General features: G+C 53.3%; 1 protein-coding gene across 2 annotated transcripts in view; it reads left to right on the plus strand.

Annotated features, from left to right (window-relative positions):
- Positions 1–25,356, plus strand: part of CRISPLD2 (cysteine rich secretory protein LCCL domain containing 2) — an 88,907-nt gene that overhangs the window by 15,341 nt on the left and 48,210 nt on the right. For both annotated transcript variants that reach the window (XM_010333667.3, XM_010333668.3), the window contains exons 2-6: positions 5,566–5,879; positions 13,436–13,554; positions 17,821–17,953; positions 19,017–19,132; positions 23,714–23,814. In XM_010333667.3, coding sequence (XP_010331969.1) covers positions 5,640–5,879; positions 13,436–13,554; positions 17,821–17,953; positions 19,017–19,132; positions 23,714–23,814 — 709 coding nt within the window. In that variant the 5' untranslated portion in view covers positions 5,566–5,639. The remainder of the gene's footprint in view (positions 1–5,565; positions 5,880–13,435; positions 13,555–17,820; positions 17,954–19,016; positions 19,133–23,713; positions 23,815–25,356) is intronic.

A 25,356-nucleotide genomic window follows, 5' to 3' on the forward strand; every position in this document is an offset into this window, starting at 1 on the left:
ATTATGGCTCCAACATGTGACTTCGGGGAAGTACAGCTCAGCCCATCGCTGTGTGCTCGTTCCTGTGCACCCAGCACTGGGCTCTGGGGGTATAGACTGGAATGAGATGCTGGCCCTTTTATGATCACTTTTCTGTTTTGTTTTTTTTTTTTTCCTTTGAGATTGATTTTTGCTCTCATTGCCCTGGCTGGAGTGCAATGGCGCAACCTCGGCTCACCGAAACCTCTGCCTCCCCGGTTCAAGCGATTCTCCTGCCTCAGCCTCCTGAGTAGCTGGGATTACAGGCATGCACCACCCCGCCTGACTAATTTTGTATTTTTAGTAGAGATGAGGTTTCACGATGTTGGCCAGGCTGGTGTCGAACTTCTCAGGTGATCCACCCGCCTTGGCCTCCCAAGTGCTGGAATGACAGGCGTGAGCCACCACGCCTGGCACTAATTTTGTATTTTTAGTAGAGATGAGGTTTCACAATGTTGGCCAGGTTGGTGTCAAACTTCTCAGGTGATCCACCCGCCTCACCCTCCCAAAGTGCTGGGATTGCAGGCATGAGCCACCACGCCTGGCCTATGGTTGCTTTTCCGCTTAAAGTCTTCTGTGTTCTGCAGCCCAAATGTGGCAGGAGCCATCCAGATCTGGAGGTGCCTCGTCCCCTCCCCAGCAGGGACCCCCACCCTCAGGCCCACTGGGCTGAAGTCAGGCCTAACTACTTTCAGACCCAATAGTACTTGGCACGCCACCCAACACTGCAGGCCTGTGTTTGCCCAGGTTGGTGGCTTTTGTAGGACACATGAGGACACTTGGAAAACCCTAGCCCCACACCCCCACGTTCTTCTCTCTTTTTCCTTCCATTCTCTTCCATGACAGTGTGGAGGTTTGCCGAAACCCCGTGATTCTCCCAGCTCTCAAGCTCCAGCTGAGACTTCATAAATTCTCTCTGGAATCCTTAGAGCAGGAGCGGCCTCTGAGCCATGGAAGTCCCTTTAACATTCAGAACGAAGGTGGATCTCCCGGGATCGCTCACGCTGTTTCACGGGGATGTGCCAGAGGACTCATTTGAAAACAGCATTTGTCTCCTCCTGTTCTCACGCTCTGGCATTTTGTTTTATTTTGTTAAGCACGCGTTGGCCCTCCCTAATGTGAACATCCAAAATCCGAAATGCTTCAAAATCCAAAACTTTTTGAGCACTGCCCTGAAGCCACGTGGAAAATTCCACACCTGACCTCCTGTGATGGGTTGCGGTCAAAACACAGGCAAAACTTTATTCTGTGCACAGAATCATTTTGACATGTTGGATAAAATTACCTTCAGGCTATGTGTATAAGGTGTCTCTCAAACATAATCAAATTTTGTGTTTAGACTGGGTCTTATACCTAAGCTATCTCATTATGAACTTGCAAGTATGCCAAAATCTGAAAAATCCAAAATCTGAAACTCTTCTGGACCCAAGCATTTTGGATGGGGGATACTCAACCTGTAATACTTAAAAAAATAGAAACTAGACAAACAAGTACAAAGCATAGGCCTCCCACAGAGGTCCCAAAGACGCCTCCCGTGGCTGCCACCTCACACTTCCTGGCAACTCCACCTGGTCACCTAACATGAACAGATGTCAGCATCTTGCCATATTTGCTTGAGATTTAAAAAACAGAAATAAGGACCAGGCCCAGTGGCCCCTGCCTATAACCTCAGCCCTTCCTTCGGGAGGCTGAGCTAGGTGACTGCTTGAGCCCAGGAGTTTAAGAACAGCCTGAGCAACATGGTGAAGCCCCCATCTCTACAAAAAATAAACAAAAAAACAGCTGGGCCTGGCGGCGCACACCTGTAGTCCCAGCTACTCAGGAGGCTGAGGTGGGAGGATCACTTGAGCCCAGGAAGTCGAGGATGCAGTGAGCTGTGATTGTGCCACTGTACTCTAGCCTGGGTGACAGAGCGAGACCCTGTCTCAAGAAAAAAATGGAAATAAGATATTAAAGGTAAAGATGAAGCCTCTCATGTTCTCCTCCCTGCTTCTCATCCTCTGCTTCAGAGTCAGTCCCCAACATGAACTTTCTCTGAGTTCAGTCCTGGTTTTATGACACACACGCACGCACCATAAACGTATACAAAAACATGTACACGAACACACATACATGTTTATCTGTACATACACGTATGTGTCCGCCCCTGGCCACATCGCCCTTCTCCTCTTACATCTGCCGACCTTCAAATGGTACAGGGGGCAGGGCTGTTCTCCGTCCTCGGGACTCACCCGCCTCTTCCCGCCCTGTCTGCACAGGGACATCACCCACATGCCCCAGCTCTCAGACCCTGCACCTCTGTGTCCCAGGCCACAACAAGGGTCCATTCACCCCTCACCTCCATTTCCAATTATCGGGATCCTCTGGATTCTTCTGTTTCTTGATTCGGGCCCCCCTTTCCATCCTAGCCACTATCAGCAGCCTCTGCCAGTGTCTCTAGTTGCCTCCTGCGGCAATTAAACGCGTTCTTTGTATCCCTGCCTGACTTCTCTCCTCTCCCAGCTCCTGGCCCCCGGCCCAGGGCCCCTCTTGCTCTTTTTACCTCTGTTCCTCAGAGGCTGGTACATAACGAGCACCCAAATAGGAGAAGTTTGGGAATGAACGTTTTTGTCTCTTTGTTAGTGAAGGCAGGAAACGGGGATACCTGTAATGTCTGGAGGCTCTTTCCCCGGAAGTTTTTGTGTTTATACGTGGTTGTTTCCACACTGGATCATAATGTGATGTGCAGTTTTGCCCTGTGCTGAGGAGCCACCAGGCTGTTGGTACCCTGCCACCTTCCCAGTGTAGCCATCACTTGCTAAACATCCTGAAATGGATCTGTGCTATGTATTGATTACTTTAGAATTCTACGCAAAAAAATAGTTACGTGTTTTTAAATTTGCACAAATAGCAGCAGTAGCATCATGTTCTACAACTTGCTTTTGAAACTCAACACTATGCTGAGATTTCTTTGTGCCAATGCTCGCACAGCCTGAGCCCTCCCTTTTACCCGCTGTGTAATATTCCACCACGCACTCCTGCCCCACATTCTAGGCACACTGTGTTTACCAGTCTCCCTATTGATAACCATCTGAGTGACGCCTACCCGTGATCTAGACCAGAACGGGGTCTTCATCTCGTGGGGTCACAGCAGAGTTGTGTCAGCAGTTTATACTTCATGCCTTTGGGAGTCCCTGCTCCTCCCGTGGCCTAAGTGTGGAGCAAAACAAGCAGAGCATCGTGCAGACACCAGGGGGACGCCCCATGATGCTGATTACTGCACTGTCAACCTCAGCCCAGCGTCAGAGTCTTCTGGCATCTCTTCCTTGAGCCTGGCCGCCTGCAGCTGGGAATGCTCATATATGGTAGTGTGACTAACCTGAGAGAGCGATCAGGGATCCTGAGAAGTTCTGCATTCTTGGTCTGCTTCCCAGGGGGACGAGTGAGCACGCAGCGGCCCTCCCCCGCCGTCTCAGGCTCTGCTTCGGAGTAGGGCAGCCCTGTCTGCCCACTGCAAAGCAAGCCAAGCCTCTCCTCTCCGCATGGGGTTATTTTTGTCTGGAGCACAGCCTCAGTCTGGACCCTGGAGAGTTTCCAGGGGTCAGGAATGGGAACCACACCGTTCCCATAGCTCTTTGGCCCAGCCTCTGCCGCCTGGTGCCAACGTTTCTGCTTCCTGGGATGCCCATCTTGGCCTCCATCCCCTCCGGGCCTTGATCTATGTCTCCCCCTGAGGACGCCCTCCTTGCACGCACTGTCCCAGCCAACTTGATCTGTAAACACCGGTCAGTGCTATGGGTGTGAAGACCAGGGAAGACTCCCATTTGAAGAACTGAGCCCTGGGGAGTTCCACTGGGTCAGCTTGAGGCACGGCCACCACCCTACCCCTCCAGACAGAGCCCCTTCCTCTGGCCATGAGGGCCCGGCCCTGTCTTTACAGTCAGCTTTGTCCTGCCGTGTGAGGACTGCAGGCTCCCTCTTCTCTCCCTGACCTGACTGTGAGCTCCTTGAGGCCAGGGGCAGAGTCCTCTTCATCTTCGCATCCCTAGCCTTCATTTCAGAGTCTAGCACAAACTAAGGCGCTGGATGGAAGCGACTGGGTGGCCCCGACTCTCCCCTGGGAGTAAAGCAGACAGGCGGGGTGTGAGTGGACACACTTGTTCAAGCCCTTGTTTGTCTTCTTGGGCCAATAACATACATTTTTCAGATAGCAAGCCAGGGGGAGGAGGTCTGCAGTTCGTGTCCCTATAATGGAGGGGAGATAGTTGGCCCTCAGGGATATAGGAGCCAAGGTAGCTTCTGGGATATTCTGGATCTTTGGAATCATCATTTCGAATCTCAGTGTCTCTGCTTAACCAGGATGCTGGGCCTGGGCTTGTCATGTCACCACACTAAACCACAGCTCTCTTATCTGTGAAATGGGGATGAGTTGTCATGGTGATTGAGAATGTTGGAAACAGATGCTCGGTGCCACAAAGAAAAATTAGCACTGAGACAAAGGATCTCTTAGCAAAGCAATTTTTACTTCCTGGACTGCAGGACGGGTACCCTTGCTAGCCATCTTGCCACAAGAGTACAATGAACAAAGGAAAAGCAGACATATGTATCCTGTATGCATTTGGGGTTGTTCTTACTGCTGTGTTTGATTTCCGTTGGCTGGAGCCAGACTGTGCAATTTAAACTAAAACCTGATTGGCTGACAACGTCAAACTTTTCTAAACAGGTAAGGGGCATACACTGTGAGCTAGGACATGCCTGTGAGCACGTCCAGCACAGATATCTTGGTTAAAGTACAAGGACATAGACTGGAGTACGTGCCTGTAAGCATGGCATGTCTAACAGCTGCATAGGATGGGGCTTCACAAAGAGTTATTAGCAAATTTGCTCTTTAACAAGAAAGGAAACTTTGAAGAGAAAGTTTTTTATTTCCCACAGGGAATAACATAAACGACCGGGCTGCGCAGGTGCTTACAAAGGGTTTCTAATGGAGCAAAACTCTGAGTCCTTGGTGAGACTCTGTTCTGGCAGCTGTGTCTTAGCATGCGGATGTGCGGGCGGGCCCGGGGCGAGGGCCGTGATAAGAGAAGCCATGTGTCTATCAGTCACTATTGGTAAACCAAGTCTCATTACACAGGGACTAGGAGCTGGCTATCAACGTTTGTCACGGAGCACCCTTTGGTGATGGGAAAGGACGTTACCAATCCCCTTGGGGCAGGAGATAGAAGCTAATTTGTGCCAGAGATTCACCTGAGTCCTGAATGAGGAAGGGATGCCAACTCAGAGTTAGAAAACACAGGGACTCTCTCAAGGGAAACTGGAGTCTGGGAGGACCTGTTCCGGGTTATCCTCTTTGGAATCCAGACAGCTCGCCTCGCTGGAAACCCTGGGCATAAATCCCAGCTCCACCACTTCCTGTCAATGGGACCTTGGCTCTTTAGCTTCTGTGAGCCTCCGTGTCCACATCTGCAAAATGGAGAGTGTCGTTCGTGCTGCGTTCGCTGCTCCAGCCAGCGCTGTGACTGGCTCCTGCTAAGGCGACTTTCCCCACCACCCTCTGCTTCCTTTCAGACTTTGAGTGCCCAGCGGTGCCCCAGGAGCCCAGGCTGCCCTGTCAGTGCCATAGTTGCCGCGGGAGTGGAGCCATGAGCTGTGTCCTAGGTGGTGTCATCCCCTTGGGGCTGCTGTTCCTGCTCTGCGGATCCCAAGGCTACCTGTTGCCCAACGTCACTCTCTTAGAGGAGCTGCTCAGCAAATACCAGCACAACGAGTCTCACTCGCGGATCCGCAGGGCCATCCCCAGGGAGGACAAGGAGGAGATCCTCATGCTTCACAACAAACTTCGGGGCCAGGTGCAGCCTCCAGCCTCCAACATGGAGTACATGGTGAGCGCCGGCTCCGGCCACAGAGGCTGGCATGGGGGGTGGGGCCCAGGCCACCAGCCTGCTCTGACCCCCAGCCAGTGTGTGATGGCTGGCTTGGGGTCTCCTCTGGCAGGCGAGCATCCTGACTCTGTTCTATTCTGTTTGTTTGTTTTGAGACAGGGTCTCACTCTGCCACCGAGGCTGGAGTGCAATGGTGCAATCGCCATGCCCTGAAACCTCAGACTTCTGGGGTTAAGCGATCCTGCTTCAGCCTCCCTAGTAGCTGGAACTATAGGCACGTACCACGGTGCCCAGCTAGATTTTAGATATTTTGTAGAGATGGGGGACTTGTTCTGTTGCCCCGGCTGGTCTTGAACTGCTAGACTCCGGCGATCCTCCTGTCTCAGACTTCCCAAGTGCTAGGATTATAGGCACGAGCCACCATGTCTGGCTCTGGCTGTGTTCTTAACGTGTTGCCAAAGCAATACACGTGGGTTCCCTGTGCAGAGCCTGCCTCACTGCCTTCATGCCACTCTTGGTAGCTCCACTGAGAACACAGCTCTCAGCTCTTCCTACCTGGAGGCCCTCCTGGAGGCAGAGTGGGGAGGAGCCCAGGGCCGGGCTTTGCTGCCGCTGACTTTGGCTCTGCCACCGGCTCGGTACATGACCTTGAGACCTCCGTAGCCAGTGAGTCTCACGGTCCCTTTTGAGAGTACTTCCTCGCATGGTTCCCATTACTGTGAGATGAGCTGAGGCTGCGACGGGTCCAGCACAGACTAACCCTGCCTCCCTTGAACCCCAGTCTTTGCTAACCAGAAAGGAGCCAATGCCGACAGAAGACAGCTCAGGTCAACTCCCCTGGGTGCTCGTTATGGGTGTTCTAGGTGTGGCTGGAGGATGCTGCCATCTGTCCCCCAGTGCCAGTGTGGAAACTTCCTTCCTGGCTGGTTTTCCAGAATGGCGGAGAAATGGACCACAGTCTTCGAGGGTCACTCTTTCTCCACCAACCAGGAGCCTCCACGTTGTCTATCCATCAGCTACGAAGGGCTTTTTAAACCAACTCACATTCCAGCCTGGGTAACATGGCAAAACCCTGTCTCCACAAAAAATCCAAAAGTGGCCGGGCGCGGTGGCTCAAGCCTGTAATCCCAGCACTTTGGGAGGCCGAGGTGGGCGGATCAGGAGGTCAAGAGATTGAGACCATCCTGACCAACACAGTGAAACCCCGTCTCTACTAAAAATACAAAAATTAGCTGGGCGTGGTGGCTTGCGCTTGTAGTCCCAGTTACTCAGGAGGCTGAGGCAGAAGAACTGCCTGAACCCGGGAGGCGGAGGTTGCAGTTAGCCGAGATTGTGCCGCTGAACTCCAGCCTGGCGCCTGGTGACAGAGTGAGACTCTGTCTCAAAAAAAAAAAAAAAAAAAAAAAATCCAAAAGTTAGCTGGGCGTGGTGGTGCACACCTGTAGTTCCAGCTACTGGGGGGTGGGAGCTGAGGAAGGAGGATCACTTGAGCCCAGGAGGTTGAGGCTACATGAGCTGAGTCTGTGCCACTGCACTCCAGCCTGAGTGACAGAGCAAGATCCTGTCTCAAAAAACCAGACCGGGCATGCCTGTAATCCCAGCATTTTGAGAGACCGAGGCAGGTGGATCACCTGAGGTTGGGAGTTTGAGACCAGCCTGACCAACATGGAGAAACCCCATCTCTACTAAAAATACAAAATTAGCCAGGCATGGTGGCGCATGTCTATAATCCCAGCTACGCAGGAGGCTGAGGCAGGAGAATCACTTGAACCCGGGAGGCAGAGGTTGCTGTGAGCTGAGATTTCGTCACTGTACTCTAGCCTGGGAAACAAGAGCAAAACTTGGTCTCGAAATAAATAAATAAATAAATAAATAAATAATCCACATCTCTCCCAGACTCTGAGTCTTTGCCACTTTGGGGTACAGACATTGTCATGCCTTTGGAATGCACCCGTGGTCCCTGCTGTGACTGCTCTGGTAGACATGATGTAGTCTCATCTGCATCTTTAAAGCTGTGGTCATGTTCCTTCGGCACAGGCTGAGCTGGCCCGGGTGATGACCCCTGTCTCCCCAACAAAGCTGCCACGGAGGGTCATGGCATGAGTGTCGAGTGGCTATTATGTGCTGCGTGCAGTGTCCTCTTTAATCCTGACAGTAATCCTGGAAGACAAAGCAATCGCGTGAATTTGCGGAGGAGAAAACTGAGGCTCTGAGAGGTTCACCTTTAAAGGACTTGCACAAACCACACAGCTACGAACGGTGAGGCTGTGACTCAGAGCCGCCCTGCCTGTCCCCAAAGCCTGCACATTGTAGCTGTTAATAGATATTTATTGTTTTTGTTTCTTTGTTTTTGAGACAGAGTATCTCTCTCTCTCGCCCTGGCTGGAGTACAGTAGCTCACTGCAACCTCGAGCTCCCAGGTTCAAGTGATTCTTCTGACTCAGCCCTTTGAGTAGCGGGGATTACAGGTGCCCTCCACCACGCCCAGCTAATTTTTTATATTTTTAGTAGAGATGGGGTTTCACCATGTTGGCCAGGCAGGTCACCAACTCCTGATCTCAAGTGATCCTCCCACCTCGACCTCCCAAAGGGCTGGGATTATAGGCGTGCGTCTCCATGCCCAGCCTATACCTATTTATTGAATGTGTGGGTAGGAGGCGGGCTGGCCTCCCGGCTCTGTGCTCCGCCTTCCACACACCTGGGATTTAATCAGCTGGTGAGTTCTATGCATTTTGGAGTGCCCCTCGTGTGCCCAGCAGACTGTGAGAGGTGGTCCCTGTCCACATGGCACTTCCAGACTAGTGTAGCCGGGAGGTATCTGTGGAGCGCCTTCGATGTGCCAGGCACTGTCCTGGATTCTGGGAGGAGGCATGGTAATGAGTTGTCCAGAGTCAGATGAAGAAATACGGGGAGCTGCAAGAAAGAATGTTAGGTGTGGGAGAAGCCAGACCGAGCCGGAGGGGCAGGGCAGCCCACTCTGTGGAGGAGCCATCTCAGTTAAGACCCAAAGAGTGAGGGTGCTTGAGCAAGCATGCAGAGAAGGGTGTTCTGGGTGGAGGGAACAGAAGGTGTGAAAGCCCCCACTGCCTTGTGAGTCTCTTTCCTTAAGGGGAGAAAAGCCTGGGGTCTCAAGGAGCTCTCAAAAAGCCAGCAGGGCCATGGCTCATTTCTGAGGGAGTGAGGTCATTGGAAGAGGTCAGAGAGGCAGGCAGGGGCAAAGCACACAGGGCTTTGAGGTTAGATGAGGAGCCTGCCTTTTAGTCTATGAGGAGTAGGGTTTTGGTATTGCTGAAATGGTGAAAATGAAAAAAAAAGAAGAAACAGGGTTTTTTGCAGAGGAGGATAGATTTATGACTGTGAAGCACTTTTTTTTTTTTTTTTTTTTTCCTTGAGATGTGGATTTACTCTTTCACCCAGGCTGGAGTGAAGTGGCATGATCTTGGTTCAGGGCAACCTCTGCCTCCTCGGTTCAAGCGATTCTCCTGCCTCAGCCTCCCAAGTGTCTGGGATTATAGGCGCCTGCCACCATGCCTAATTTTTGTATTTTTAGTAGAGACAGGGTTTGCCATGCTGGCCAGGCTGGTCTTTAACTCCTGACCTCACGTGATCTACATACCTTGGCCTCCCAGAGTGCTGGGATTTCAGACGTGAGCTCAGCCAGCAGCGAAGGACGTCTCCTGTGCAGGGCAGAGGATTGCAGGGCCCAGCGGGAGGCAGCGAGGCTGCTGGGAGGTGGCTCTGACAGGCAGGCGATGGGCAGGGGAGGGGTGATGGGGCTGGACTTGGGTGGGAGACGGGGAGTGAAGAACAAGAGCCCCTCCAAAGACCTGGGAGGCGTTGTCCGCAGGCCTGGGCAACATTGGCTTTCTCTTTGGGCCTTCTCTCTTTCTCCAAGCTCTGGAGGCACTGTGTGAAAGGCTCCTGGGAGCAGAGCCACCCAGCCCGAGGGCTGCTTCTGAAGGGGCGGAGCAGAGGCTGGAAGACCAGCAAGCCTTCCCCCAGCACTGCCGGCTCTCCCTCCTGTCTGCTTTCGCCTGAATAGACTCTCTTCCACTTCTAAGTCCTCCCTGACTTCCTCTCTTCCTTCCTTCCTTCCTTCCTTCCTTCCTTCCTTCCTTCCTTCCTTCCTTCCTCCCTCCCTCCCTCCCTCCCTTCCTTCCTTCCTCTCTCCCTCCCTTCCTGTCTTTCTTTCTTTTTCTTTCAATAGTCTCACTGTGTCACCCAGGCTGGAGTGCAATGGCGCGATCTCGGCTCACTGCAGTCTCCACTTCCCAGGTTCAAGCGATTCTCCTGCCTCATACTCCTGAGTAGCGGGGATTACAAATGCCCACCACCACGCCTGGCTAATTTTTGTATTTTTAGTAGAGGCAGAGTTTCACCATGTTTGCCAGGCTGGTCTCGAACTCCTGACCTCAAATGATCCACCCACCTCAGCCTCCCAAAGTGCTGGGAATACAGGCATGAGCCACTGTGCCCAACATTAGTTTTTCTTTTTCACCCCCAATTTCTAAGACCCGAGGGGGCTTGTTGGAAAATGCTGTTGGAAGAGTTGCTTTACGAGAAATGAAAGGAAAGGGGCCACAGGAACGTTGAGACCCATCGAATGTCCCATCCGCGCAACCCTGGTGGCTTGGCCTTGGGCCTTGTGGGGCAAGGAGACCCCACGTCTCTCTCTCTCGAGGTTGTCGGCATCTGGGACTGGAGCTTGACTAAGCTGCCACCCCCAGGATCCCAGATGCTTCCTGCCTCCCGGTGTGGAGCAGGCCAGGTTCGTGCGGGTCTTTTTCTCCTTACACTGTGCGGTCCTCCAGTTTCACGTCAGACTTAGCGCCAGTGAAAGGAGCTTCTTTGCAGCAGGGAAGGTCAGGCTGCCCGGCAGCCATAGGGGGCCTTCCATGTTATCCTATTTGTTGACTTGGTGATGTTTCAGGATTGGAGTTGGGATCTGGGTCCTTTGGTCTAAAAGGCTGGCCTTCTGGGGAGGCTGAGCCTTCATGGATGTTACTGAGGCTGTCTCAGAGCAGGGGGCTGCCAGGAAGGGAAGGCAGAAGCCCCGCCGCTCAGCCCAGCGCCTTCAGCCCTGTACTGCCTTGCCCCTCTGCTCTTGTTCACACCCAGATGGCAGTGCAGATCTGGGAGAGCGTCTCGGAAACGTGGCTTCCTGCTAAACCTTGCCTGCTGTGGCGTCATGACACAGTCCTTCCAAACAGCCTCAGTACTGAAAGGTGGATTCTAAAACCCCAAATTGTGGAGCAGCCTGTTCTGACATATTATGAGTGGACAGGCTCTGGAGCCAGCCTGCCTGCCTCTCCAGCTCTGTCCCTGGCCAGCTGTGTGATTTCAGGCAGATGGCTTAGCCTGTCTGTTCATATTCTCACCTGCACGATGGGAACAAGAAACCCTTTCTCACAGGGCTGTTTGGAGGGGTGATGAGGTGATGCGTGATCAGTTCTAAGCAAACATGAACACTGCTATCATTTAGTATATTGTGTATGCAGCATATTGCATTAGCATATTTCAGTAACATTATTTTAGTGGGGTGGGTCTGGCACGTGGTTACAGTATGCAAAGCAGGAAGAGCCCCCTTTGTAGCCAGACAAGAGGGGGTTGTCAAAGCCTTCCTGGCTGTGTGACCTCAGGCAGGTTACCTCACCTCTCTGAGACTCAAGGTTTGTTGTCCCTTGGTGGTTGAGGAGTCTTGATGGGACAGTGGGAGAGAGGGAAGAGTGGGTGCCGTTGTCTTGGGCAGGTACTTCCTGCTGGGGGTTCCCAGGGCTAAGGCAGGACAGTCTTCCATGAGCATCTGCTGTGCGCCTGGGGCTGGGTGTGCAGAGGCGGGCAGGCCAGCCTCTGCCTGCTCAGAGCTAGAGCATCCGTCAGGAGGACTCCGGGGAGGAAGCAAAGTGTCAGCTGCCAGCTGTGACCGGGGCTGTCTGGCGTCTATTCTCTGCAGAGGAGAAAGGACACGCATGCTCTCTTCACGGGGTTCTGTCCCCAGGAGTCACGTGTGTTCCTGGGGAGGCTAGACTGCAGAGCCTGTCTTCAGAGTCTCTGCCCAGACCCCTGCCCAGGCCCTGCTGATTCAGGATGGGCCATGCTGGGAGGTAAGCAGGGCTGGGCAAGCTGAAGACGTCGCTTGTCAATTTGTTTTTATTGTGGTAAAATATACGAACTATAAAATTGACCATTTTAACCATTTTGCAGGGTGAAGTTTTGTGGTATTAAGTTCACATTGCAGCTATCCCTACCGTCCATCGCCGGCACTGCCTTTTCTCTCTCTCTCTATTCCCTTCCTTCCTTCCTTCTCTCTCTCTTCTTTCTCTCTCTCTCTCTCTCTTTCTTTTTCTTTCTTTCTTTCTTTTCTCAGAGTCTCATTTTGTCTAGGCCTAGCTAATTTTTGTATTTTTAGTAGAGACGGGTTTCACCATGTTGGCCAGGCTGCTCTCCAACTCCTGACCGCAAGTGATCTGCCCGCCTCGGCCTCCCAAAGTGCTGGGATGACAGGCATGAGCCACTGCCCCCTGCCCATCTCGGGCACTTTCTAGCTTCCGACTGGAAGGCGGCACCCATTCATCTCAGGGCCCTTCTTGCTGTGTGGCCCCGCAGGTGGCCAGTGAGAGTCTAAAATCCCCTGCAGGGGACCTCAGCTGCTTTTTCCTGCGGCTGATGTGGATAAAGCCTCCCTGACTGCAGCAGGCCCTGGGCTGGGCACCCCCTCCTAGGTTTCCCATCCCCATGATGGCACACAGTGAGGGCTGTGGACATGCCAGTGAGGCTCAGAGAGGGCAACCGCATGCCTAGGCACACACAGCCCTTCTAGCACCTGCATTCAGAGCGCCGATCCAGTGCCACATGGATAACTTATCGTTTCTAGCCCTTGGTCTAGGAATAGCATCAGCTTTTTACCTGTGTGGGCCACACACAACTGCATACGTTGAGACAGCTCCGGCTCCAGGGTCCTCAAGACCTGGGTTCAAGTCCTGGTTCTGCAACCAGCTGGCTGTGGGACCCAGGGAAATTGGCATTGCTTCTCCAAGCCTTGATTTGCTTGCCTGTGAGATGGGGATAAGAAGGGTCTACTTCAGAGGCCCCCTGTTAGGATGTAATGAAAAGATTGGGGTAAAGCCCGAGGGCTGGTGTGTGTGGAACACGTGTAAGGAGAGGAAGCCGTGGTCATCGGGATGTGTTCCCAGGACAAGCCTGTCCCTAGAGATGGCTGCCGACCTCCCTCTTTTCTCCCACACAGCACACCACGTTAGCTTCAGAGGTCACTCAGCAGGGCCGCTCCTGTTTCACGGACACTGAGGCCCGGAGAGAAGGGACCTGCCCTGGACCTCTGGCAAGGTAGAGGCCCAACAGGAGGCCTGAGGACGCGCTTGGAGCTGGCACCTCTGGCCTGCCATGCCCCTCTGGCTGACGCAGGAAGCCGGAGATACATCCGCAGAGCACTGGCTGTGGGCTCAGCGGGGGCCCAGGCTGGGGCGTTGCTGCGTGTACGTTTCTTACGCCTCTCCCTCATCCTCACCTCCTGGTGCCTGTTTCTCCTCCTCCTGCAGACCTGGGATGATGAGCTGGAGAAGTCAGCGGCGGCGTGGGCCAGCCAGTGCATCTGGGAACACGGGCCCACCAGTCTCCTGGTGTCCATCGGGCAGAACCTGGCCGCCCACTGGGGCAGGTAAGAACCACAAGCCCCACTGCAGCTGCTGAAGGTCCCCATTGCCATGCATCAGGCTCAGCACTTGTGCCCATTATCAAGTTTAGCCTGCAAAGACACCATCCATCCCATCGATATTTGGGTAAACTGAGGCTCAGCACCCAGGAACACTCCTGAGTAACTGACAAAATGTATTCAAGCTTGGTTGGCTGACCCCAGACACTGAGGATTGATTAAAGTATATAGTTTGGGTTGTCTTTCTTTCTTTCTTTCTTTTTTTTTCTTTTTTGAGACAGGGTCTGATTCTGTCACCCAGGATGGAGTGCAGTGGCTCACTGCAACCTCCACCTCCCAGGTTCAAGAGATTGTCAAGCCTCAGCTCCCCAGTAGCCGCAACTACAGGCACGTGACAGCACGCCTGGCTACTTTTCTTATTTTTTTGGTATAGACAGAGTTTCATCATGTTGGCCAGGGTGGTGTCGAACTTCTGGCCTCAAGTGATCCACCCACCTCGGCTTCCTCCAGTGCGGGATGACAGGCATGAGCTACCATGCCCGGCCTGTAGTTTGGGGTTTCCATTCCATCTCCTGTGCTGGGTTCTTGAGTCCCTGTTCCTGCGGGGTGAGCTGCTGTGTTTGTGGTGGGTCATTTCTGTCTGGCTCTGCACACAGTTTCAGGCTGAGCCAGGTTCGTTCCACCCTGTTGGCAAGATGCCCTTTGCCCTTCCCGTGTCATCCAGCCGTCAGGAGACTCATTAACTCCTCCAGACCCCCGAGGCTGCTTTGTCTGGCAGTGGTTTGTCTCCCGTAGGAGGCATTGATGGTCGTCTATTAAATGCAGCCGACTGGCCTTCCCCAGAGTAACCTGGACCACGTATCTGTGCTCCCAAAGAGGCCGGAAGTCCTTCCTGGGGGCTGAGGGCTGGTCTCATTGGGGAAAGTGGAAAAATGTCTTTTGACCACACCTAGGGCAATAACTAATGACCACATAAGACCAGTGAGTGTGCCATGCCTAAGGCCAGAATGCACATCCTCAGACCCATCCAGGACGTGGACCAACATCCGTTTTGCCCTAATTCTTGAAAAGTTGCACTGGGCATTAGACAGCCTCTTAAAATGTAGGTGAGGGTTTGCTTTCACTTCGCACAGAGGGATTTCCTAGCCTGGGCATCATCCGGCCACAGGCGGCCACACCTTCCTCTGCATCCGTGCGTTTCCAGAACAAACCCGGCAGGTGTCACAGCAGATCGGCAGCTGCGACTGTGCAGAGGCAGGTCCGCACCATGGGTTTTCTCTGCTGAAGTTAGCTTTCATAAAAACCATCTTACAATAATATGAAAGGAAAGTGGCCAAAGCGAGGAGGTCTATAATTCCACTAGCTGGTTCGGCTCTTTGCATTTTTCTGGGCTCCTTTGTGGCACTTGGCTGGGCGCCGACAGAGTTTTACAGCCTTGCGACTGTGGCCTGGATCGCTTTGAAAACTTTCTTCTTTTTTCCTTCTCCTACAATATCGGGACATTGTCAAGGATACAGTGGTCATGAGTGTCGCCCTGCAAATGCCCTAATGGTCCCTCTGCAGACAGACCACAGTTGACACGTCGGCTCTTGCAGATTCATTTTTGTTTTTTTGCTTTTCGCTTTGTCTCACTTGAATGGTTTCATTCGGATTACTCCTGGGAAGCGGGATTGGTGGGCCAAAGGGCACAGAGACTTCCCCCTTCTTAAGGAGTGTGGCTAACTTGCTTTGCAAAAGAGCCCCCGACTCTGCACGGTGCCCTGGGGCAGCCGGGGGTTCCTTTCCCCACAGCCGTGCCAGCGCCAGCCTTGAGTCTGTGTGACCTCGAGCTTGCGGGAAAGCGGATGAGAGGCCAGAGGCCTTCTGCTCCTGCCTCCTCCCTGTGTGCACATCTTTCCGCAAATGGCCCCAGGGCACGCCGCTGACCGCTGACCGCTGCCACCTCAGTTTCCAGACAGTAATTGTTACAAGACCTCTAACTGCCTCGCTCACCACATCGCCCTTAAAAATGGTCATTTTCCCTGTTAGCGTTTTCTCTTCACTGAAACCACTGTGTTTACATTGCTGGTGACAGTGTGACCAGATCTGCACCCAGTTTGGTTATTTCCCTAGTTTAAAAAAAAAAAGAAAGGCCAGGCGCGGTGGCTCACACCTGTAATCCCAGCCTCCCCCCACAAAAAAGATGTGATTGTCTTTAAAGACTGTGTAGAGAAAAATATTAACTAAACCACAGAGCAGGCACCCCCTGTAGCAGGAAGGAGTGAAAGCTGGAAACAAATCCAGCCTCGGAGGACAGGGCAAAGGGGTCTCTGTCACCCCGCGAAGAGGAGGGTCCAGCCTGAGGTTTCAGTGTCGTCATGGCCAGCTGCTTTCCTTGGCTGCTGGCAGACCCAGAAACCCAGACACAAAGCCAAAAGCTCATGCAGGAGAAGCCTCCCAGTGCACAGAGCTTGCAGTCAGGTGTGCAAACACTTTAACAAACTTCACACTTTTTTTTTGTTTGTTTGTTTTTTGAGATGGAGGTTTGCTCTGTTGCCCAGGGTGGAGTGCAATGGTACCATCTTGGCTTACAGCCACCTCCGCCTTCCAGGTTCAAGTGATTCTCCTGCTTCAGCCTCCCAAGTAGCTGGGATCACAGGTGCACACCACCACACCCAGCTAATTTTGTGTTTTTTTGTAGCGGCTGTTTGCCAGGCTGGTCTCGAACTCTTGGCCTCAAGTGATGCACTTACCACAGCCTCTCAAAGTGCTGGGATTACAGGGATAGCCACTGTGCCCAGCCTAAGAAACTTTTTTTTTTTCTTTTCTTTTTTTTGAGATGGAGTCTCACTCTGTCGCCCAGGCTGGAGTGCAGTGGCATGATCCCAGCTTCAGTTCATTGCAACCTCTGCCTCCTGGGTTCAAGCAATTCTCTGCCTCAGCCACTCAAGTAGCTGGGATTACAGGCACGTGCCACCATGCCTGGCCAATTTTTACATTTTTAGTAGAGACGGGGTTTCACTATGTTGACCAGGCTGCTCTCGAACTTCTGACCTCAAGTGATCCACCTGCCTCGGCCTCCCAACATGCCGGGATTACAGGCAGTGAGCCACTGCGCTCAGCCAGAAACTTCTTATTTAAGATTTTATCAGCTGGAGCACCACCCTGGGCTCCTCCCTGTCGAGGAGAATCTCAGGCACCATCCACAGCTCCTGGGGCAGCCATCAGCTGCCCCTGCCCCTGGACATCCTCCGTGAGGTCGCTTCATGCCCACCACCCCTTTGCTTCAGCCTCAGCTGCCAAGGTTGGCACCCTTTTTTTTTTTTTTTTTTAAGACAGGGTCTTGCTTTGTCACCCAGGGTGGAGTGTAGTGGTGCGATCTCAGCTCACTGCAACCTCCGCCTCCTGGATTCAAGTGATTCTCCTGCCTCAGCCTCCCATGTAGCTGGGATTGCAGGCATGCACTACCACACCCAGATAATTTTTAAAAAAATTTTTAGAAGAAATGGGGTTTCTCCATGTTGGTCAGGCTGGTCTTGAACCCGGACCTCAGGTGATCACTTGCCTCAGCCTCCCAACGTGCTGGGATTACAGGCGTAAGCTACCATGTTCAGCCTCAAATGAACTCATGTCTTAACCAGGTTTTGTCCTGGGCAATAATATCTGTGAAATATGGGCTCATGGGCTGGGTATTCTTTCTCCAATGTACCTGAAAACAAACACCTAATTGACAAGAAGAAGGACTCATTACTAGCCAGGTTGGGTTTCCTGCACAGGCAGGTGGTATGTGGGCCACCTGGGGAGCCTAATAGAGACCCCAGGTGAGCTCCTCACTAATAATGGTTTTAAGCACCTGTACCAGGTGCTGCTGGAATTGGGGGCTGTTCCCCCGCCGTCCCTCCCTCCTACCTGCCTGCGGCTGCTGCTGGAATTGTGGGCTGTTCCCTCGCCCTCCCTCCCTCCCTCCTATCCGCCCGTGGCTGCTGCTGGAATTGGGGGCTGTTCCCTCGCCCTCCCTCCCACCCTCCTACCCGCCCGTGGCTGCCGCTGGAATTGGGGGCTGTTCCCCCGCCTCGCGCTCCCTCCCTCCTTCCTACCTGCCTGCGGCTGCTGCTGAAATTGGGGGCTGTTCCCTCGCCCACCCTCCCTCCCTCCTACCCGCCCGTGGCTGCTGCTGGAATTGAGGGCTGTTCCCCCACCTCGCCCTCCCTCTCTCCTACCCGCCCGTGGCTGCTGCTGTCTCCATTGGTGGGTGGCAGGAAGGGCTTGGACGTAGCTGTTTCTGCTCTGCAGGTATCGCTCTCCCGGGTTCCACGTGCAGTCCTGGTATGACGAGGTGAAGGACTACACCTACCCCTACCCGAGTGAGTGCAACCCCTGGTGTCCGGAGAGGTGCTCGGGACCCATGTGCACGCACTACACACAGGTACCTTGGGGACTGGCCGCGACCTCAGCCCTGCACCTTAATCTCAGTCATTTACCCCCACCCCTGAGGGACTGACCAAATCTGTAAAACCTCTGTGCTGGTATTGCCTTAACTTTTAAAAATTCAGTTCTATGCCAACCACAACTGGTGGAATAAGTTGTTTGTTACTGGCAAGGCCAGAAACTGAGAGTGAGCACTACAAACTTTTTTTTTTTTGGCTTGGAGACAGGGTCTTGCTGCCACCTGGTCTGGAGTGCAGTGGCGTGGTCTTAGCTCAGTGCAGCACCAAGCTCCTGGGCTCAAGCAGGCTTCCCACCTCAGCCTCCTGAGTACCTGGGACTACAGGTGTGCAGTACCAGGCCCAGCTAATTTTTGTAGTTTTTGTAGAGGTGGGTCTGGCTATGTTGTCCAGGCTGGTCTCCAACTCCCGGGCTCCTGCGATCCTCCTCCTTCAGCTTCCCCAAGAGTTGGGATTACAGGTGTGAGCTACTACACCCAACCGAGGAAACTTTGATGGCAATTTGATACTGCTGGGGCGTTTTCATTGTGTGGGGGTTGGTTTGTTTGCTTGCTTTTTTTTTGAAATGGAGTCTCACTTTGTCACCCAGGCTGGAGTGCAGTGGCACAATCCTGGCTTACTGCAATCTCCACCTCCCAGGTTCAAGCGATTCTCCTGCCTCAGCCTCCCAAGAAGCTGGGATCACAGGCATGTGTCACCATGCCCAGCTAATTTTTGTATTTTTAGTAGAGAAGGGGTTTCTACTAAAAATAGTTCTGACCTCACCATGTTGGTCAGGCTGGTCTTGAACTCCTGACCTCGTGATCCACCCGCCTCAGCCTCTCCCAAAATGCTGGGATTACAGGCGTGAGCCACTGCTCCTGGCCTACTTGCTTGCTTTTTGAGAAAATCCATGTATCTTCAATGAGCTAGGGACTAATATCTGCCTCCCCAATTCTTCACCACAAACCTCTTCATCGCTAGCACCTTATACATCCAGCCAGATTACGTCACCCTTTTGTGCCTTGTCCCTTGAGCTGTGACAAACAGATGTCATCTTTTCAGATAGTTTGGGCCACCACCACCAAGATTGGCTGTGCTGTGAACACCTGCCGGAGGATGACCGTCTGGGGAGACGTTTGGGAGAATGCGGTCTACCTCGTCTGCAATTATGCTCCCAAGTAAGACAAGTTGACGTATTCATGTGGGTGGGAGCTTGGATGTCTTTGCTTGCCATGGAGCACCCAGTTAAAACCGGCTTACACAGCGAAGTCTTTATTATCTCACATAACAAGGAGTCTGGACTTCGGTGCATCTGAGTTAGCTTAATAGCTCAGCAGTGACAACAAGGACTCGGGTCCTTTTCATCTTCCTGTCGTGCCATTCACTCCTCATGGTCCCAAGATGGCTGCAGAGCACCAGCATCACATCTCCCCAAGCATAGGGAAGGATGGTAAAAAGCCTCTCTCCTTAGGTCTTTCACACACAGACACACTTTCTCCTTATGTTGGTCAGAATTAGACCAATCATAGGTGAGGGGGAACAGGACTGCCCCAACTGGCTTCTCAAGACATCCTCTTGGACCAGCTGAACAGAGTCAGAATCGGGAATAGCTGCTGGCTGCACAACCGGCATGGCCTGCCCTGGCTGTATGATTATTTTTCTCTGAAAACAGGCAGTAGACAGCACCCTAGAAAACACACGTTCCCACGAAGCATAGCTTCTCTGTTTTCCCGAAGAGGGTCGGCACGCAGGCTCCCAGTCATAGCGCCTCCTCCGCCTATAGCACGCTCACATCATCGATGTGGTATCCAGTCCTGACTCATTTGCTCACGGGGCAAATATGTGCTGATCCTTGGAGAGCGGTTCCCCCTGCTCACACGCTGGCCGCTGGCCGCTGCTGGCCACCACTGTTCTCCCCTGGGCCCTGCTCAGAGTGGGCCCCAGGCCATGTTTGCTTAGTGACTGAATGAAAAGGGAGTGACCTCATTTATTTGTTTTGGGTCAGAAGCAGTTGTGAAAAGGTGGGATGAAGGGGGAATCGCTGAGGTTGGGAGGAAAAATAGAAGCTCTCCCAAAACCATCTGGCACGCCTGCGGTGGCAGGGCCGCTGGGCAGCCCACATGGATAAGCCGAGGGTATGTCATTGCCCGGGAGGGACGCATGCCCCAGGCAAGGGCATGGGGCAAGGGCAGCAGGCTGGTCCAAGGTGGTGCAATTCCCGGTCCAGCAGTAGGTGGAAAGGAGGAATCATTTGACTTGACTCTGTATAAAAAATAGACACTATATGGTCCTATCAGAAATGAAATTCTTTCCTTCTGTAGCCACCATCTGCTTCCTTGAAAAGAGTAATAACTGGCCAGGTGCGATGGCTCACACCTGTAATCACAGCACTTTAGGAGGCTGAGGCAGGCAGATCACCAGTCAGATCCAGACCATGGTGGTCAACATGATGAAACCCAGTCTCTACTAAAAATACAACAATTAGCTGGGCATGGAGGCGTGGGCCTGTAGTCCCACGTACTCGGGAGTCTGAGGCAAGAGAATCGCTTGAGCCCTGGAGGAGGAGGTTGCAGTGAGCCGAGATCGTGCCGCTGTACTCCAGCCTGGACAACAGAACGAGACTCCTTTTCAAAAAAAAAAAGGAATAACCTGCACGTGGTAAAATATACTCATCTTTTTTTTTTTTTTTTTCTTTTTCTGAGCTGGAGTCTAGTTCTTTGCCCAGGCTGGAGTGCAGTGGCACGTGATCCTGGCTCACTGCAACCTCCGCCTCCAGGGTTCAAGTGATTCTGCTGTCTCAGCCTCCCAAGTAGCTAGGATTACAGGCATCTGCCACCACGCCCAGCTCATTCTTCTTTTAATAGAGACGGGGTTTCACTGTGTTGGCCAGGCTGGTCTCAAACTGCCTGCCTTGGCCTCCCAAAGTGCCTGGATTATAAGCGTGGGCCACCGTGCCTGGCCATATACTCACTCATCTTAAGTATACAGCCTGACACTTTCTCATAATGCATTAGTCTTTGGGGCTGCAACAACAGATGCTACAGCCTCAGCAGCTTACACGTCACTTTATCTCTCACCATGCTGGAGGCCGGAAGTCCCCTGGATCAAGGTGTGGCAGCGTCGGGCTCCGGTCAGGGCTCTCTTCCTGTCTCAGTGACGGCCACCTTCTTACATGGTGGTGAGACATGAGGGGCCTGTCCTATTGGACCAGGCCTTCACCTGGCGACTTCGTTTAACCTTAACTCATTTCCTCAAGGCCGTATCTCCAAGTACAGTCACATGGGAGTTCAGGCTTCAACCCTGGGATTTGGGGAGACACATATACTCAGTCCATGGCAGTGGCTCTCCAGATGTAGCGACCATCCAGATGGAGATGAACAGTGTTCCCGTGTAGTGACCATCCAGATGGAGATGAACAGTGTTTCCCATGCCCCAGAGGCTCCTTGTGCCCCGCAAAGTGACCACCGTTCCCACATCTTCCCCGTGGGTCTGTGGTGTGTGGTGTGGGACCTCACATGACGGGGGCCACACAGCACACTCCCTGTGCCCCCAAATGGTCTTTTGCTCAACATCACATCTGTGAGCTTTCCCACGGGGTTGGGTGGTCACTGGTTCTTTGCTTTTGACCGCTGTGTGTCACTGCGTGCTGTCCACGACCTCTTTCTTAGAGGGTCTGAGCCCCTGGGCTGTGCAGGACACTGTCCCATGCACCAGGGTGGGGAGGGTGGCTGGGAAGGTGGCAGTGGGTGCAGTGGGGGCTCAGATCCCTTGAGGGGGATACCCAGCCAGACACGGTGGAGTGGGTGTGTACATAGAGGGCTTGGCATGTGAGGGAAGTGGAGTGGGTACTTCATGGTGCTATTCAAAAATTAAGGAGACTGGCCATCGAGGTGGCTCATGCCTGGAATCCCAGCCTCCTTTGGCTGAGGCAAGGGAATCACTTGAGCCCAGGAGCTCAAGACCAGCCTTGGCAACTGGCAAAACCCCATCTCTACAAAAAATAAAAGAAGCTAGCTGGGTGCGGTGGTGTGTGCATGTATTCCCCGCTGCTTGTGAGGCTGAGGTGGGAGGATTGCTTGAGCCCAGGAGGTTGAGGCTGCAGTGAGCTGTGGTCACACCACTGCCCTCCAGCCTGGGTGACGGAGCAGGACTCTGTCTCAAAAATTAAGGAGACTGTTCGTCTGCAGGGCCCGGTGCCCAGCCGACCTTCCATCAATGCCAACCCTGAGGATTAAGGATTGAGCTGGGAGTGTCAGTGGTGTGGTTTGTCTGAGAAATAGCGAACCCTAGACTCAAGGGGAAGCTTGGCAGTGGCAGTGGGATGTACCCACGACAGGGCCACAGTCATCGGAGAAACCGGCTGGGCTTCACCCAGAGACAGGACAGGCTCTGGGCCCTCTCGGTCCTTTGGTGGTGGTCCTTGTCAGGGAGTCATCCCGAAGTCCTCTGGGGATTTGAGCAGAGGGTGTCTGAGCGGGGATGCCTCATGGCATGGCACGGACATGGTCGTTCTGCCTCCGGAAGGTGGGAGCGTGGGAGAGGCCATGTGCACGTCAGCACCAGAGAGTGCCCAGCCCCGGCCTGCCACACTGCACGGCATACAGGCCCCTTGGTGAGGCCAGTCTGCTTCTGGGGCCACAGGAGGTTCTAGGCCGATCTGTAAGGACGGATCCTGTCAGACCCAGCGTGTTTCCTGCTGATTATCTTTGTCCAATGCTGGCAGGGCCCCTCCGCGTCTTCCCTGGAAAGCATCAGAGCCTTCCCCGGACAAGCTTGTGGATTTCACCAGTGCTCAGAGCATGGCCTTCCCCATGAGCCAGGGGACCAAGGGCGTCCCAAGGTCACTCCCACCGTCTCACAGCACCCCTGCTGCCGTGTCCCCATTTTACAGAGAGGGAGACTGAGCCTGGGCCTGGGGCTGGAGGAGGCTGGCTGAGGGCACACGCTGGCAGCCTGGGGCCCAACCCGGGGAGCCCGCTCTTCACAGCCCAGGAGCTGCAGGAAGGGTCTAGGGATTCTGACCGTCACTACCACCTGGCCCCTATGGTGCAGCCTCCAGTTTTCCTGCCCCTGGGAATGCCAGAGGGAGGCAGGGAGCAATTGTGACCCAAGAGAGACCTTTGACGCAGCCCCTAGAGTGGAATGTGCCTAAATAAGGCTCTGAGCCCTACAACCTGTGTTCAAATCCCAGGCCCGCCACTTGCTTGCTCTGTGACCTGGAACAAGTCACTTAACCTCACAGTGCCTCGGTTTCCTTCTCTGCAAAAGTATTGAATTCCAGCTCTTCCCTCCTGGGGTGCTGGGGAGATGGGGTGAGGAGCACAGACCAGGGATGGCGTGCGGTAAGAACTGGGGAAGTGCAAGCCGTCTCCAGCACAGGCTGGCTTTACACACTTGAAAAATGCCTTAAAAGGGGGTCCTGGCAGTTTTTAGTGCTAAGGTGTTGGGATCTGGGGGCCCTGACAGTGTTTAGAGGAATGTTGGTGGAAGCGGGGCTGTGGGGATGTCTGGGGCTTACAGCCAGCCAGGGCAAAGGGACTGGGTGGAAGGGCATCTTGTAACTCGCTTCTGCAGAATCGCTGGGATTCTGGAATTCTCTAGACTCTCTGTGCACAGGGGGTGCTGGGACAGCCACGTTTGCTGCTTCACACAGCACGTACCTTCCTCCCTGACCTGTCAGGGACTCAAGCCGGCCTTGGAAGAGGACCAGGGCCTCACGTGGTGGGTCCCTCTGATGGTTGTTTTTGATCTGTCCTCAGGGGGAACTGGATTGGAGAAGCCCCCTATAAGAATGGCCGGCCCTGCTCTGAGTGCCCGCCCAGCTACGGAGGCGGCTGCAGGAACAACTTGTGTTACCGAGGTAGGAAACTTACTCCCAACACTTTCACAAAGAATTTGCCCTCTGTCTGAGTCATGCAAAAGCGTTACGTAAAACGGGGGAATTAAAGATGTCAAAGTCAGCCCTACCCTGCCTTATTGAAGACACTGTCAGCACATTCCTCTCGGCTCCGTGATGAGCTGAGCCTCACCTTGAGGGTCTGGGCTCAGCTTCCAGGCCCCTGGAAAGCCCCACTACCCCAAGACGTGGCTTCTCTTGGGCATCTCCTGTGCCTGGCTCTGCGGATCTTGCACACAGCATCAAACGCAGACGCATTGCTCACCCTTGTTAGCGTTCATACTTTCTTTTTTTTGAGACGGAGTTTCACTCTTGTTACCCAGGCTGGAGTGCAATGGCGTGATCTCGGCTCACCGCAACCTCCGCCTCCTGGGTTCAGGCAATTCTCCTGCCTCAGCCTCCTGAGTAGCTGGGATTACAGGCACGTGCCACCATGCCCAGCTAATTTTTTGTATTTTTAGTAGAGACAGGGTTTCACCATGTTGACTAGGATGGTCTCGATCTCTTGACCTCGTGATCCACCCGCCTCAGCCTCCCAAAGTGCTGGGATTACAGGCGTGAGCCACTGCGCCCAGCCACCGCGTTCATACTTTCATATCAAATAGGCTGGGGGGCCAGGCACAGTGGCTCACACCTATATACCAGTACTTTGGTAGGCCAAGGCAGGCGGATCACCTGAGGTCGGGAGTTCAAGACCAGCCTGACCAATATGATGAAAACCTGTCTCTACTAAAAATACAAAAAAAAAAAAAAAATTAGCCAGGCATGGTAACATATGCTTGTAATCCCAGCTACTCAGGGGGCTGAGGCAGGAAAATCGCTTGAAACTCTTTTTTTTTTTTTTTTTTTTTTTGAGACGGAGTGTCGCTCTTGTTACCCAGGCTGGAGTGCAATGGCGCGATCTCGGCTCACCGCAACCTCCGTCTCCTGGGTTCAGGCAATTCTCCTGCCTCAGCCTCCTGAGTAGCTGGGATTACAGGCATGCGCCACCACGCCCAGCTAATTTTTGTATTTTTAGTAGAGACGGGGTTTCACCATGTTGACCAGGATGGTCTCGATCTCTTGACCTTGTGATCCACCCGCCTTGGCCTCCCAAAGTGCTGGGATTACAGGCTTGAGCCACTGCGCCCGGCCGCTTGAACTCTTAAGGTGGAAGTTGCAGTGAGCTGAGATCACGCCATTGCCCTCCAGCCTGGGCAACAAGAGGGAAACTCTGTCTCAAAATAATAATAATAATAATAATAATAATAATAATAATATTTACTGTGTGCCCAAGCTTCCTGGCTAGATGGGTCACAAAGCACTCAGTTTGTGATAGGCAGTTCAGGTTGCATGGTGACTTGATGACCCATAGTGAAATGTTCAGTTTCCACCAGAACCCCGTAACAGGCCAAGAGCTATCTCTCAAAAGGAAAGTAGTTATCTGCAGAAGATAGCAGGGCCTTGCTCTAGAATTCTAGAGGCTCTGCTGTGATTTTCCTATGGCGGCTGCCAAGGGTCCACACA

The sequence above is a fragment of the Saimiri boliviensis genome, chromosome 1 (assembly GCF_048565385.1).
Source record: "Saimiri boliviensis isolate mSaiBol1 chromosome 1, mSaiBol1.pri, whole genome shotgun sequence".
Taxonomy (NCBI): Eukaryota; Metazoa; Chordata; class Mammalia; order Primates; family Cebidae; genus Saimiri; species Saimiri boliviensis.